We start from the raw sequence: 14,548 nt of genomic DNA on the forward strand, positions 1-14,548 counted from the left end.
TGAAACCCCAAGTGTTTGCGAGATGGTACGCATAACCTGTCTCCAGAATTCTCGTATTTGTGGGCATTCCCAGATTGTATGGGAAAGCGACCCCTCCTCCCCACACCCCCGTAGACAGTAGGGATGTGACGCTCGATGTATTCTGTGAAGTAGTGTCCTAGTGTAATAAATACGGTGCAAGATTTTCAGCTGCACTAATCTGAATTTTGCTGAGATTCCGACCTCTCGTGGGGACGCCATTGCCTCGTTCCACTCTGATTCAGTAACCTCTCCTACATCTCCCACCCATCTATCTCTCAGTTTTTCTGTTGGGTCTCTTAGGTTGTTGATCAGTTTTTTATATGTGAGTGATGTGGCGCTTTGCGGCATGAATTCAGTTAAGAGTCTGTCCTCTAGTGGCGAAGACTCTGGTAGGTCCGTTCCCGCTGGGATTGCTCTTAGTAATGCATGCCGTATCTGTACATAGCGAAATGTCTCAGTCGGGCCCAGGTCGTATTGTTGTTGCAATCGTGGAAACCCTATCACCGTACCTTTGTCCCAGAGGTCTCCGACAGTGGATATTCCTATACGGTCCCACTGCGTGAATCCCTTGCAGGAGCGTAGGGCCCCCAATGCTTTTGTGTCCCAGAGCGGTGTCAGTTTGGTGAGTCTACCCTGCCAACCCAGTCGCTTTTGTGCAATGTGCCATATGGTTGCAGTGTGGTGTGTTGGGCCCCATAGTTTCCGCACCTGTGGCTTGTCATACAGTACCGCAAGCATGCCATCTGCACCTAGTTGCGCCCAGTCAGCTTTGTACGCTGGGTCGGACCGTGGGGCATGTATCCACTGGTTGATTGTTTTTAGATGCGCCGCCCAGTAATACAGCTGTATGTTAGGCAAGGCTATGCCTCCATCATACCAGCTCCTTCTGAGTTTGTCATATGCTATACGTGCCGGGCCGTTGTTCCAAAGCAGGTTTGAAACCAACACCGCAATTTGCTTGAAGTATCTCGGTTCCACTAGATAAGGAGTATTCTCCAGCACATAAAGGAACCTGGGAAGAGCCATCATTTTGTAGAGCGCAGCGCGCCCTAGGAGAGTCAACGGCAAGGCCGCCCAATGTTTAACATCCGCCCGAAGGCGTTCCATGGGTGGCTGCAAGTTTCTGTTGAAGAAGGTTGTTGCGTTCTTAGCAACGACAATGCCCAGGTACTTAAAGGAGTCAGTAGATAACTGTAAAGGGCAGTTCTCCTGCAGCTCCGGGTCTGAACCATGTAGTGTGTACACCACCGATTTAGTCCAGTTCAGAGTGTACCCCGATGCTTTACCATGCATGTCACAGAAGTCTAGCAATGCTGGGATGCCGCTTTCGGGCTCCACCATATAGATCAGCATGTCGTCCGCATAAAGGGACACTCTGTCTTCCCATCCATCCTCCCACGTGATTCCCTTTATCAATGGTGTAGTTCTGAGCAGGATTGCCAGCGGCTCAATCACCAGGGCGAAGAGTAAGGGTGACAGCGGGCAACCCTGCCTAGTCCCTCTGCCCAGTGGGAATGTCTGTGAGATGTGGCCATTCGCCACGACCTGCGCCACCGGCTGCGTGTACAGTAATCTCACCCAGGCTATGAATTTTGGTCCAAAGTCCATCCTTCTCAGCACCGCAAACAGATACTCCCATTCCACTAGATCAAATGCCATTTTAGCATCGAGGGAAAGAATAACCGCTCTCTCGGGGAGAAGGTGCGCTCGTGCTATCTCCCCATGGAGCCGTCTGAGATTCAGAGACGTACTTCTGTGAGGCATGAAGCCTGATTGGTCAGGGTGTATCAGCGATTGCAGGTGTTGTATCAGGCGAGTGGCCAGCAGTTTCGCCAGTATCTTGGCCTCTGCATTGATCAGTGAAATGGGTCAGTACGACGAGCACCGAGATGGAGGTTTGCCCGGCTTTGGTATAACCACTATCGTGGCTGTGCGTTGGTCCAGTGGTAGGATCCCTTTTTCCAGACTTTCCATATACATTGTTCGCAGAGGCTTACTTAATGTGTCAGCCCGCGATTTATACCATTCCAAAGGTATTCCATTAGGACCCACCGCTTTACCTGAGTGCAGTGCCTGAATTGCCAGTTGAATTTCGTCGTCCGTCGGGTCTAATTCTAGGTCCTGTATTGCCTCTGGTGCAAGCTTGGGGATGTCAATGTGTGTAAGTGCGAGTGTCGCCTCTTGGGCAGTAACCTCACGCTTAGGGGTGTATATTTCTCGGAAGTGGTCCGCCAATGTACATACTATGTCTTCCGGGTGTGTCTGTATTCGGTCGTCGTGTGAGTATAACTGCTGAATACCTTTACCATTCCCCTTCCCATCCAGCCAAGCCAGCATTTTCCCGGCCTTGTCTCCTACGTCGTATACTCTGTTGGTTGTGTCTGTGATGTGATTTCGGACTATCATCGTAAGATGGGCCCGGTGTTGCTGTTGTCTCAAATGCAGTGCGTGCGCTGTTTCTGGGGAGGGGTCTGCCATGTGAGCATTGTTGGCGGCGTGAAGTGCCAGCTCTATCTCTGTAAGGACCCTCCTGCACTCCCTCTTATGCCCCGTTATCGCTGCCATAGCTCCCCCTCCCAGGACCGTTTTATAAGCTTCCCAAAGGACCGAGGGGGAGGACACTGAGCCCGTATTCTCCTCAAAGTATCGTGTGGTCACTAACTGGAGTTCTTTCCTGATCTTCGGGATTGTGAGGTAGTTCGGGTATATTGGGTAAATCCTCGTACGTCTCTTTTCCTTCGTGGTGAGCGACAGGGACATCGGGGAATGATCGGAGATCCCCCTGGGTAGGATGTCAATTTTGTCCACCTTCTCCATTCCTGCCCCAATAAACAGAAAGTAATCAATGCGTGTTAAGCTATTATGTACTGCAGAGTAGTATGTGCATTGCGCCTCTGTGGGGTGTAAGTGACGCCAAACATCCGTAATGCCCATTGCCTCTAGGAATCCCGGGAGAAGCGGAGTCCCTCTGTGGCGGTCTCTAGTGGGAAATGTGTCTAGGGTTGGGTCCATAATTGCATTAAAATCCCCCCCTATGATTGTGTCACCTTCTGGAAGGTCTAAAAGGAAGCCGCCCAGTGCAGGCAGAGCCACAGAGTGGAGTGCCGGGGGGATGTAGACCGACACTACGTTGAGGGGTCTCCCCTCCCACTGCCCATGTACTGCCGCAAAACGACCCTGGTCGTCCGTTTTGCAGTGTGCCACCACGAAGGGCGACGTCTTTTTCTTAAGTATCCCAACCCCTCGGGAGCCAGACGTGAATTCCGCATGCGCCGCCATGACATAACCACGCCTGTCAAGTGCCCTGCATGCTGGTCCCGTGAGGTGCGTTTCTTGCAGTAGAATCAGATCAGGGCCATGACGTTTGAGTGCCTGCAACACTAATCCCCGCTTTATTTTATCTCCCAATCCCCTGACGTTCCACGTAATTATTCGCAGGGGGGGCACCTCAAGGTTCCCACCCTCCCCCTCAGCGGGCGTAGTATGTAAGTGTCGGGCCATGGGATCGTTTGAGTGGCACCCCGCGTGTCACAGGGCTGGTCTTGGTGTGTATGTAGTTCCCAATCTTAAGGCGTAGAGGTAGCATAGAGCCCATAGCACCCACGCATCGCGGCATGCCATGGACAGTCGCCAGGCTCACCAGTCCCTGTGGGGGTTCACTGTATGCGCAACATTTCGTGGCAGAGCTAGAGAAGCTTACAATGTAGTGTGCGTCAGAGTACCCTGTGGTGTGTGTGATGACTACTAACCAAAACAATAACCGTGTAACTCCCCTCCCATCCCCCCTCCCTGCTCCCCTGCGCCACGGACAAACCCCCGCCCGTTCCCCCAACTGTGCAGAGTGCTCTTTCCCATCCCAAACTATCTTACTTGCTTGTGGGGTTGGTGAATCCCCTACAGGCACCGGCTCTGCCCACCTTACTTCGCGGCACCAGGCCCAGGTCCTTTTCTCACATCCTGCCCCCCTCCCCTAATGTTAAATCTCAGATGGGTCCCGGCTGGCCAGAGTCCATTGGAGTCTGCTCCGTTTCAGATTCCGCCCTCACTGAGGCCTCCCGCTGTTTCGGATGGTCGGTCTGCCTTCCTGCTTGGTCGCCGTTCCGTTGGTTATGTCGATCTCTGTGTGGCCGTCGAGGTTGGCCCACCTGTCTCCAGCCATCAAGCCAGTCTTGTGCCACTTCCGGCTTGTCGAAGGACCACGTCTTCCCGTCGGCCACCACTCGTAATTTTGCAGGGAATAACATTGAGTACTGCAGTTCTTTGTCCCGCAATGCCTTTTTCACCCCTGTAAACGATTTCCGGCGTCTGGCTACTTCCGCTGTGTAGTCAGGGAAAAATGCCAAGGTGGAGTTGTGGAGTTTGACTAGTGGTGAGACTCTCGCCGCCTGTAAAATCGCATCTCTGTCTCTAAAGTTGAACAAACGTGCCAGCACCGGCCTCGGGGCTGCACCCGGCTTGGGTTCGCCTCCCGGCACCCTGTGCGCCCTCTCCAGGGAGAAAAAGTGTGACAGTACTTTAGGTTGGAGTTTGTTCTTGATGAGGTCCTCTATGTAGAGGTCCATTGCTCTCTTCCCCTCCGTCTCCGGAAGACCAAGGATGCGTACATTATTTCTCCGGGAACGCCCTTCCTGGTCGTCCAGCCTGTCCTGCAGTTGTCGAGTGAACTTGTCCATTCGCTCCATAGCTATTTGCAACTCTGAAGTGTCCTCCACAAGAGATTTCGTGACCACTTCTACCTGTGACACTCTTTCTGTCATTTTCTGGAAGTCGGCACGCAGTAGAGTGACCTCGGAGGAGATAGAGCCCACTGTAGTCCGCACTTCGGAGAGAGTTTTCATAATGTCTTCCAGCGTGACTTTCTTTGTACCTTCTACTTCTGGAGTGGCGCCTGTTGAGGTTCTTCCAGGCCCTGACGATTGACCCTGCGAGCCATAAGCAAATTTGTCCAGTTTAGCTTGCGTGGAGCCACCCCTGGGACCCCTGCCCGCCATGATGCGCAGCTGTCGGTGAAATGATGCGGATCAGGGGTTCAAAATGGCCACTAATTCAGTCCTCTAGTTCCTCGCGTGCCTGTGGAGGGCCGGTCGGCCACAGGTCGAGATGAAAGCTGTGCGTGCTGCTCGCAGGGGCTTCTGGCCCTCCGTGGTCCGGTGGATGCCGTGGGAGGTGGTATGCTGCGTTAGTCTCGCTGCCCGTCGCTCTATCACCAACCACACAGAGCGCTCATGGCGTATTCGGTCGTGACTGCGCACTGTGCTGTGCCGCTCTGTGACAGGGTGCGCTTAGGCGGTGTATGTCCCGGTATGTGGCCACAGCTCTGCTCGCTGCACCAGTGGTCTCGGTCACTCACGTGTGTGCCCCGCCCCTCGTAGTTGGCGCTGTTCGTTGTAGGCCGCGCGGTAAATCGGTGTCTCAGCGAGGCTACCCTCGCCCGGGAAGCATCTCGCTATTGCCTGGCCAGGCTGGCCCACCACTGCTCCCGCTATCGCCTCCTTCACTCCCGGCCACTCCTATGCGCACTTTGTCGACTTCGCCCCAAGCGGGACCCCAGGGGGACTCGCTGGCGGCCCCGGTGTCTGGCTCCACGTGTGTCCGAGTACAGGTCAACCGACCGCGACGGCGATGGGGTGCCGCCCGGTCAGTAGCCGCACTGCCTCCTAGTAGATCTCACCTCCCCCGGGGGTTCTCCGCTTCCGCAGGGCCCACCGTCTGTTCGTTTGTCCTGCTTCTGCGCTCACCACGACTCTCCGGTGATGCCTCCAGGCGTTGACGGGCTTTTTCGCTGGTCCACCCGCCAGCGGTAGTGCAGGATCTATTGCGTGGCGCCGTGTCACCCCTCTCGATGCTCCAGGCGGGGGGGGGGGGGGCGGGGGACACCTCCGGGTCTGATCCGACCAGCCCTCACTTCCGCCGGGGTCGGGGAGGCACTCGAGGTCGGGGTCCCACTCCAGCCGCAGGCCTCGAAACTCCGGGGCACAAAAGTCCAGTTGTCGGCCTCGTAGAGGTGCCGGGGTAGGACCGGAAAATGCCTCTATCTTACCGGACCCGGTTACCGCTCCTTCTGGGGGGGATTTTAAGGATAGATAGGACGGATTTCACATAAGGCCGTGCTGCCTCAGGGAGCTCCCCCTTCACGCGTCCGCCATTCCCGGCTGCTAGCCACGCCCCCCCTGAACATCGTTTTTAATCTTGAAGGGTAAGGGAGATAAAGTGACTAGTGTATCATGCTGAGTGACTTAAAGCTAATGCGTTTATTGATGGGGAGCCAGTGCAGGGATTCTAATCCTTTCCCGGTAGATTGTCTTTTGGGAATGTCCAGAATAAGTCTAGCCAATGCATTCTGCACCACCCAGAGTTTATTCTGCGTGTTCTTATTCGCGTCCAGGTACAGCGAGTTGCAGTTGTCAAGTCTGCACATTACCAAGGCAAGAGCTACCTGTATACTTGCTGGCCGTTGGATGAAGGGGAAGATTTTATTGAGCATCCTTATAAACCAGGTACACGCGGAGATGGTGCGATTCGTTTGGACATTAAAGTTAAGTTCAGTGTCCATCAGAATTCCAAGATTCTTAGTCTTCTTGCCTGGGACAGGACAGCATCTGAGGACTGGGCCAGCACTTGCTATTCCACTTTGATGTCCCTGTTCTGAATATCGTAACTTCAGTCTTATCCCCATTAAGCTTCAAGAAGTTACCAGACATCCAGGTTTAAGCAACCTGAGTCTATCATTGAACCAGGGAGCCGTAGGGAGACCCTTTTTGAGGGTATGTGTCTTCAGAAGGGCCAGTGTATTAATTGCAGATTCCAGACATGTCGCAAATGCCTCTGCCCCATTATTAGGATCCTCTTGAATTATACAGGGAATACTATTTTGAGTATTGTCTAGGGTCTCTGCCGAGACCCCTTTCCAATTTCTAGATTTGTCCAGAGGGTGAGGAGTTCTGAACGTACTAACTATAGATGGAAGGGAGGGATCAAAATAAACTGCGCTATGGTCGGTTCAACAGATAGGAATAGTTTTTTGATAAGCATTTCTTATATCATTGGTAAAGATTCCATCCAGCGTGTGTCCCGCCTTGTGAGTTGGAGCAGTTACTAGTTGACGCAGAGCAAGACTAGAGAACATCTCTAGTAGAGCGCTAGAATCTTGGTTATCCATTTCTTCTAGGTGAAAATTAAAGTCGCCCAGAGTGGTTAGCCAGTTCTCCACTATAAAAGGCTCTAGAAGCTGTTTAAGTTCCTGAAGGAAGTGCAGTCTTGGAGCTGGGGATCTGTAGATCAGCAGCCCCCCGAATGAGGAGGTGGCTGAAAGAATATGTTTAAAATGAGTGGCTTCACAGGATTGAGGGTTAAGTCCTGAATCTATCAGGCATTTAAACTGTGATTTGAAGACAATCGCCAGCCCCCCCCCCATGTGACCCACCCTGTCTACCCTCTGAATAGAGTAGTTATCCGGAATAGCATCAATTAGGCCGGGTCCTGAGGCTTTATTAGCCCACATTTCAGTAATAAAGACCCAATCGGGTTCAACCTCTGATAGAAAAATAGCAAACTCCACTTTATGTTTAATAAGGGAGCGAGCATTTAGAAGTAGACACCTATGCCTTCTATTTTTACAGTGCTAGAAGTGGCCGGGTGGTTATTAAATTTGCCAGCTCTGTATGTCCTAGATGTCCTAGAGAGATTTAAGCAAAGGGGCATAGAGTAGCCACAAGAAGTGCAAGTATAATGTGAATATTCATTCCCAATCTCAGAGGGGAAGATAGCACTTAAACAATAATTCACCGTTTTTCATCTTTAATAAGGCTCCAGTAGAGTAGGAGAGAGTTTTGGATTGATCTGTCTTCAAACAGCCAGAGTCCTGTGCGCCGGGTGCCATCCGGACACGGACGGGCAAAGACGGACTTGCCTTTGGCACGCCAGTGTTGCGCCCGCTGAGTGCGTCTGCATACACATGTGAATTAATATAGCGGTGCTAGTGCAAACATTAGACCGCTGTCTGCCCACTGGTCCCTCTATCCCGGCAAACAGGAAGTTGTACTATAGCGGAGTCTGCCTCCCTCCTCAACAATTGAGCAGGAAATGCTCGCAGCGGAAGGGGGAGGCAGTACTACTCAAGGCAGAAGCACCAGTCGCCACAATGTCAAAGAGCAGATAAGTTTCAAAGTTTAAAAACAAGCAGACCTAAAAGCATCTTAACAAAGAGCCCCCATGTACCGGACGCCACCGTCTACTTGCGCATCCGCGTACACATGTGAATTAAATAGCGGTGCTAATGAGAACACTAGACTGCTGCCTTCCCACTGGTCCCTCCTTCCCAGTAAACCGGAAGTGTGTACTATAGCGGAGTCTGCCTCCCTCCGCAACAATCGAGCAGGAAATGCTCGCAGCAGAACAGGGAGGCAGCACTACTCAAGGCAGTAGCACCAGTAGCCACAATGTCAAAGAGCAGATAAGTTTAAAATTTTTAAAACAAGCAGATCTAAAAGTATCCTAATGAAGAGCCCCGATGTACTGGATGGCACCGTCTACCTGCGCGTCCGCGTACACATGTGAATTAAATAGCGGTGCTAGTGCAAACATTAGACCGCTGTCTGCCCACTGGTCCCTCCTTCCCGGCAAACAGGAAGTTGTACTATAGCGGAGTCTGCCTCCCTCCGCAACAATCGAGCAGGAAATGCTCGCAGCGGAAGGGGGAGGCAGTACTACTCAAGGCAGAAGCACCAGTAGCCACAATGTCAAAGAGCAGATAAGTTTCAAAGTTTAAAAACAAGCAGACCTAAAAGCATCTTAACAAAGAGCCCCCATGTACCGGACACCACCATCTACTTGCGCATCCGCGTACACATGTGAATTAAATAGCGGTGCTAATGAGAACACTAGACTGCTGCCTTCCCACTGGTCCCTCCTTCCCAGTAAACCGGAAGTGTGTACTATAGCGGAGTCTGCCTCCCTCCGCAACAATCGAGCAGGAAATGCTCGCAGCAGAACAGGGAGGCAGCACTACTCAAGACAGTAGCACCAGTAGCCACAATGTCAAAGAGCAGATAAATTTAAAATTTTTAAAACAAGCAGATCTAAAAGTATCCTAATGAAGAGCCCCGATGTACCGGATGGCACCATCTACCTGCGCGTCCGCGTACACATGTGAATTAAATAGTGGTGCTAGTGGGAATACTAGACCGCTGCCTACCCACTGGTCCCTCCTTCCCGGTAAACCGGAAGTGTGTACTATATTGGAGTCTGCCTCCATCTGCAACAATCGAGCAGGAAATGCTTGCAGCGGAACGAGGAGGCAGCACTACTCAAGGCAGAAGCACCAGTAGCCACAATGTCAAAGAGCAGATAAGTTTAAAAGTTTAAAAACAAGCAGACCTAAAAGTATCTTAACGAAGAGCCCCGATGTACGGGACGGCACGGTCTACTGATGAATGTGTAACTGCTGGAGAGGCTCCCCCCGATGTATCTGCATGGCATACAACACGAACAATATGTGGTGAAGACGGTAGTCTGACAGGTAAGACCTACTCTTACCTAGGGTGCATGAATGACTGACTTTAGGGCTACCTGGATGACCTGGCAAAAGCCTGAGACCCTCCTTTGAGTGATTCAAATGAGGCCGAAACATGTTGGCAATTATAGTTTGATGCAATGCTTGAGACATAAGCTCTCAGTAGTACCCTCACATTTTTATCTAATCAAATGTACTCTATAATAAAGGAAATCTTTAGGTTTACACTTAGGCTGTTTTAGGATTAACTGGACACCACTGATGACCCGGACAGTGGTCTGATGATCCCCCTCCCCAATGAGGTCGAGACCATTGTATTGATATCTTGTTAACAGTGGGTGAGGCCTTTCCGAACAATATCTTCATGCTCATGGTAACTATCCTTTAGTGCAGTTGTGTACATTTATCCCTGATAAAATGCAGGGAGATAATTCCTTCCATATCAGTTGTGTGATATATATGTTATGTAATAGAGGATGTGTGGCATGTAAACCTTTAGCTCTTTCTTGTTGTGACTCAAACACTGACATTTGACCTTGCATTACCACTTCAGCACGTGAGTTTCCCCAGTACACACCTCCATATGCAAGTTTGCCCAATTTCCACCACCAGTGTGTAAGCTTCTCATGTTAAATTTGTGACTGTGCACTGCCACTTTTAAAACATCTTGGCTTTTCTCAAATGTTGTGCCTCAGTCCTTTCTATAGGCGACCACTTTTGTAAGGTCAGATTACTTCTAATGTTGATTAATAGCAAGTCTGACAAATATCCCACGTTATGGAGTTGTGATGTAAACTCCTGGCCACTGGTAAAGACCAAGACAGCCAAGTATTTTGGTCTGAGGGCAGACAAAAGCAACCGTTTTTTACAAGGCCTATCCTCAGACCTTGCACACTAGCAGAAAGTATTTCTAAAACTGCAGAAATATTACAAAATCTGCCTCCACTTGTATGTGCTCACATGTTAAAAAAATAATATAGTAATGAGTTTGAACACCTACATTGAAAAACAGGACTTTTGAACCATTTCAGATTCTTACCATTTAGTTCAAAGTCTGTGAGAGATGGGTTAAGGGCATCAATGTCGTTGCTGAGTTCTCCTTCCATTAAAGTGTCCTGCATTATCCGTTCTGAAGAGAGGTCTGGTAACATCTTCATTCTGTGTATGGGAGGGGAGTGAGCAGGGATCGGGGATTCCCGAGGGCTGTTGTGCTGCATTCTGATGTCATCTTGGTGATCCGGAGTTGGGAAGTGGGTCTGAGGAATGCCAGGAGATTGTTTTATTGTAGTAACCGAAATAAGTTAAAACGCATGTTGCAAGAATGTGAAGCAGGAATATTAGTCACCTACCGAGTGGTGCCTCCTGAGCTGCTGGTCATCCTTCTGGGCACCAGTCACAAGCATGGGCTGTGAAGATTCTGGATCAGTAGAAGTTGTCTCACAAAGTGGCTGTGTCTCCAAGGACATCTGCAGGGTAACTGAAGGGCTGACTGAAGCTCTCATCTTCTCAATCTTGTTTCCAATCAACCTGTCAAGCTCTTCTGAAAAGATGCACATAACTGTTTCTAACAAAGTAATTATCATTAATTGAATTCAAAATATGAGGAGTAATAAATGTGCACATCAGTCTTGCGTGTTTCTATAGCCGCTGTTTTAGCACACCCATCTAATACTTTGGTAGCTGGGAAGTGTTAGACAACCGTTTATTTCTTTGAACAAAAACTAAAGTGTAAGGAAATTTAGGCAGATTTTATTTTATTTCGTACTAGCTGTACCCGGCCACGCGTTGCTGTGGCTCAGTTTGGTTAAATGGAAGAGAAAGAAAAGAGTAAGCGCACGTTTCTAATATGTTTAATTTCACAATGCGTGTGGGTATACAATATGTTTTGTCCATCCAAATATATGTAGACTATTGTCTATATGCGTCCCTTGTATTTGTTGCGCAGCAACCAAATCGATAGGGTCTGTTTGGGTTGCAAAGTGAACCAGATTCTCCCCCCTCCCTCCACCCACTTCCCGGTCTGCCATCCTGACACCAACTGTCCATCAAAATATATGTAGACTATTGTCTCTAATGCATCTATTGTAGTTGTTGCGCAGTAACCCAATCAATAGGGTCTGTTCGGCCTTTCGATTAAAAACACGAGCGTATTAGACACACACGTATTCGAAACCAAGGTTGTGTATATATAAACATGCGCTAATGTTGCAAAGTGAACCAACTCCTCCCCCCTCCCTCCACCCACTTCCCAGTCTGCCATCCTGACACCAACTGCCCATCCTAATATATGTAGACTATTGTCTCTGTGCATCTATTGTAGTTGTTGCGCAGCAACCCAATCAACAGGGTCTGTTCGTCCTTCAGATTAAAAACAAGCACGTATTTGACACGCGGGTATTGGAATCCAACGTTGTGCATATAAAAACACGCGCTTATTCAAATGCAAAGTTGTGTCAAAATTTCAAAGCAATCGGTGAAGAACTTTCGGAGATTTGAGATTTTGAACAAACAAACAGTTACATTTTTATTTATATAGATTATATCATTTTTCCTGGCGACAGCACTATTCGCGTCCGGTCTGTATTTCAAGATTAGTGTCCTCAACATGGTGCATTTGCAGAGTCCCTCAAGCATCATCCCACCCATCGAAGGACCTGATTAATCCACTGCCTTTCCATTAAATCCGAACACCCTCTCTGAGCGTGCTAGTGTTATATTAGTCTGAGACGCTGGACTGTGATTTCCATCTGAGAATGCAGTGCGCCTATATTTAACAGCCTTGTCATTTCCAAAGGACAGAATAAAGGGGCAGTTTTTTTCCCCCTGAAATACAGGCATCATCCTTTTCTCACCTGGCTTTGCCATGCTCTTCCTGACTGCCACGGGGTCTTTCCGTTTCCACTTCTGAAGTTCCTCCTGCATTTTATCGATTTTGGCCGGATTGAGGGCCCATAGGCAGCCCTTGCGAGAAGAACTGCCAGACTTGTTCTCCACTTTCTCAAAACACTTGTTCAGAGACAGATTGTGGCGCACCGAGTTCTTCCAGCCATCTGGAGCGGTCTGCAGAAGTAAAATGGAATAATCAATGCACGTCTATCATACGCCGCTCTCTCGAGGACACATGCAGACTGGTAGTTGAACCCCGCTCACCACTTTGCCTATGACTAGATCGTCCAATCTACATTTGGTTTGGACAAATGAAGGGAGCACAAACAAGCATTTGCAATGCAACAGGTCTCGCATTAGTTAGAGTTAATGACGTTGTAATTACAATCTAGCTTAATGGATTTGTTTGGAGTGTAGTGAATGTATTTCACAGATAAGTAGTGGTATGTATGTGTGTGTAGTAAGTATGAGGATGTATAACATGTTGCAGCTTGTGATGGTGGCAATATGAGTAGGTAGCAGTAGTGTGCAGTGCTTGAGTATTGCAATGAATAGTTGCTGGGTTGGTGAAAGCATATGTAGCATTAGCAAGGATAGTAATAATGTGAATGACAGTTGTCCTAGAGTACCAGTTGTAGTACTGTGTAGTGGTATAACAAGTAGTTATGTATTTGTGTATAGCAGTATATAGTGTAGTGTATGTTTTTGTGTGTTGTAGGCATGAGGTGTTTGTATGTTAACAGATGCAGTACAATTGTTGGTATTTTAATATTGTTTTATTAGACATTTTTTTATGTGGCGCACAAACAATCTGCAACTCCTGTCCTCGCGCCCGGGCACCTGTCTGTGCATCACTATCCGAACGACAACACTGCAGAGTTGTACACTGATTAAAAGGTGCCCCCTTTAAAAACCTAATATGAAAAATACACTAAAAATAAATACCCTACAAAATTGCCTCTGACACCAGACGCTTGTTACTTAAAAAAACTGTACATGTGCGAGAAAATACACTAACATGGGTGGTATTTCCACACGGGTGAAATTTTGTGGCAGTGGTCTTAGCAATAACCGCAACACAATTATATCATGTGTGGCCACCGGCACAACTTTGTTATTTGTTTCCTAAAAACACATTGAGCTCATTATGCAAAGCAAAAGTAGCACCGCCTATACCACTGGATGGTAGACTACTAAGGTAAAAATATGACATACTCTTGAGAAGTCTTTACAGATGCATTGGCCCCTAGATGGTGTATAATACAAGAATCATGTTGGCCCTGTGGAGGATATTATTACCCCGATCTCCTTTCTGTTTCTCTTAATCATGTAAACGGGAGACAGGAATAAAGTTAATAGGTCTACCATAACACAATTTTAGTAATCATTTTTCATGCGACAACACAGGAGGTAAGGCAACCCACTGCTGATAAGAATTGGGTTAAATTTAATTTAGGGTTGTGTTAGCTGATGTAGGTGGCAAAATGAGCTCTAATGCAGGTAGCTAGTAATAATAAGAGGACAGGTGTAATAACTGCTCATATCGTCCGTGCTCCCTCTCCTTAGTATTAAAAGTCTGTTTTAGTTACCCTTTAGTTGGTCCATAAGGTTTTTAAGGAATAGCGCTACAAGAGGCCTTTTCATGGTTTGTGCACATATGGCCTTGATTAGTTTGTTACCTGAGGGCAATCCTTATATATAAAACTCGTTTTAAATTGTTCTCTAGTTTTGTCAATAGGAAAGCAGTGACTGTGCATTGCAAGGTATCCTTTACTAATATTTCAGGAACAGGGAAGTAGCTCTGTAAGGATCCAGCATGAAGGCCTAAGGTGAAATTAGTTTCACCTATTCATTAGAGGTAGGAGTCATCTTTTTATAATCGATATGTAATTGCACTTGCGGCAATGATGGCAAACATATTTTGTTCTATGCATACTCAGAGGCTTCAATTGAGCCGCCTTAAGGTATGTGCTTCTTTGGCTCAGGTACCTTGGCAATTGGGTTGAGACATTGAGAATCACTTCTTGGACCAGCCTGCAGTATTTTACCCCCACATGCATCAACGTTTTTGGCATTCGCAAACGGTGCGAATCGGAAAAATCGGCCGTTTGCGAATGCAAAATCCGTTTT

The 14,548-nt window shown here is 48.5% G+C and overlaps 1 protein-coding gene across 2 annotated transcripts in view; it reads right to left on the bottom strand.

Moving 5' to 3' along the window:
• FOXN1 (forkhead box N1) overlaps positions 1 to 14,548 on the bottom strand; it is a 540,119-nt gene that overhangs the window by 43,434 nt on the left and 482,137 nt on the right. For both annotated transcript variants that reach the window (XM_078680116.1, XM_078680115.1), the window contains 3 exons: positions 12,385 to 12,592; positions 10,882 to 11,072; positions 10,572 to 10,788 (listed from right to left, as the gene is read on the bottom strand). In XM_078680116.1, coding sequence (XP_078536242.1) covers positions 10,572 to 10,788; positions 10,882 to 11,072; positions 12,385 to 12,592 — 616 coding nt within the window. The remainder of the gene's footprint in view (positions 1 to 10,571; positions 10,789 to 10,881; positions 11,073 to 12,384; positions 12,593 to 14,548) is intronic.

This window comes from Lissotriton helveticus, chromosome 3_1 (genome assembly GCF_964261635.1).
Source record: "Lissotriton helveticus chromosome 3_1, aLisHel1.1, whole genome shotgun sequence".
NCBI lineage: Eukaryota > Metazoa > Chordata > Amphibia > Caudata > Salamandridae > Lissotriton > Lissotriton helveticus.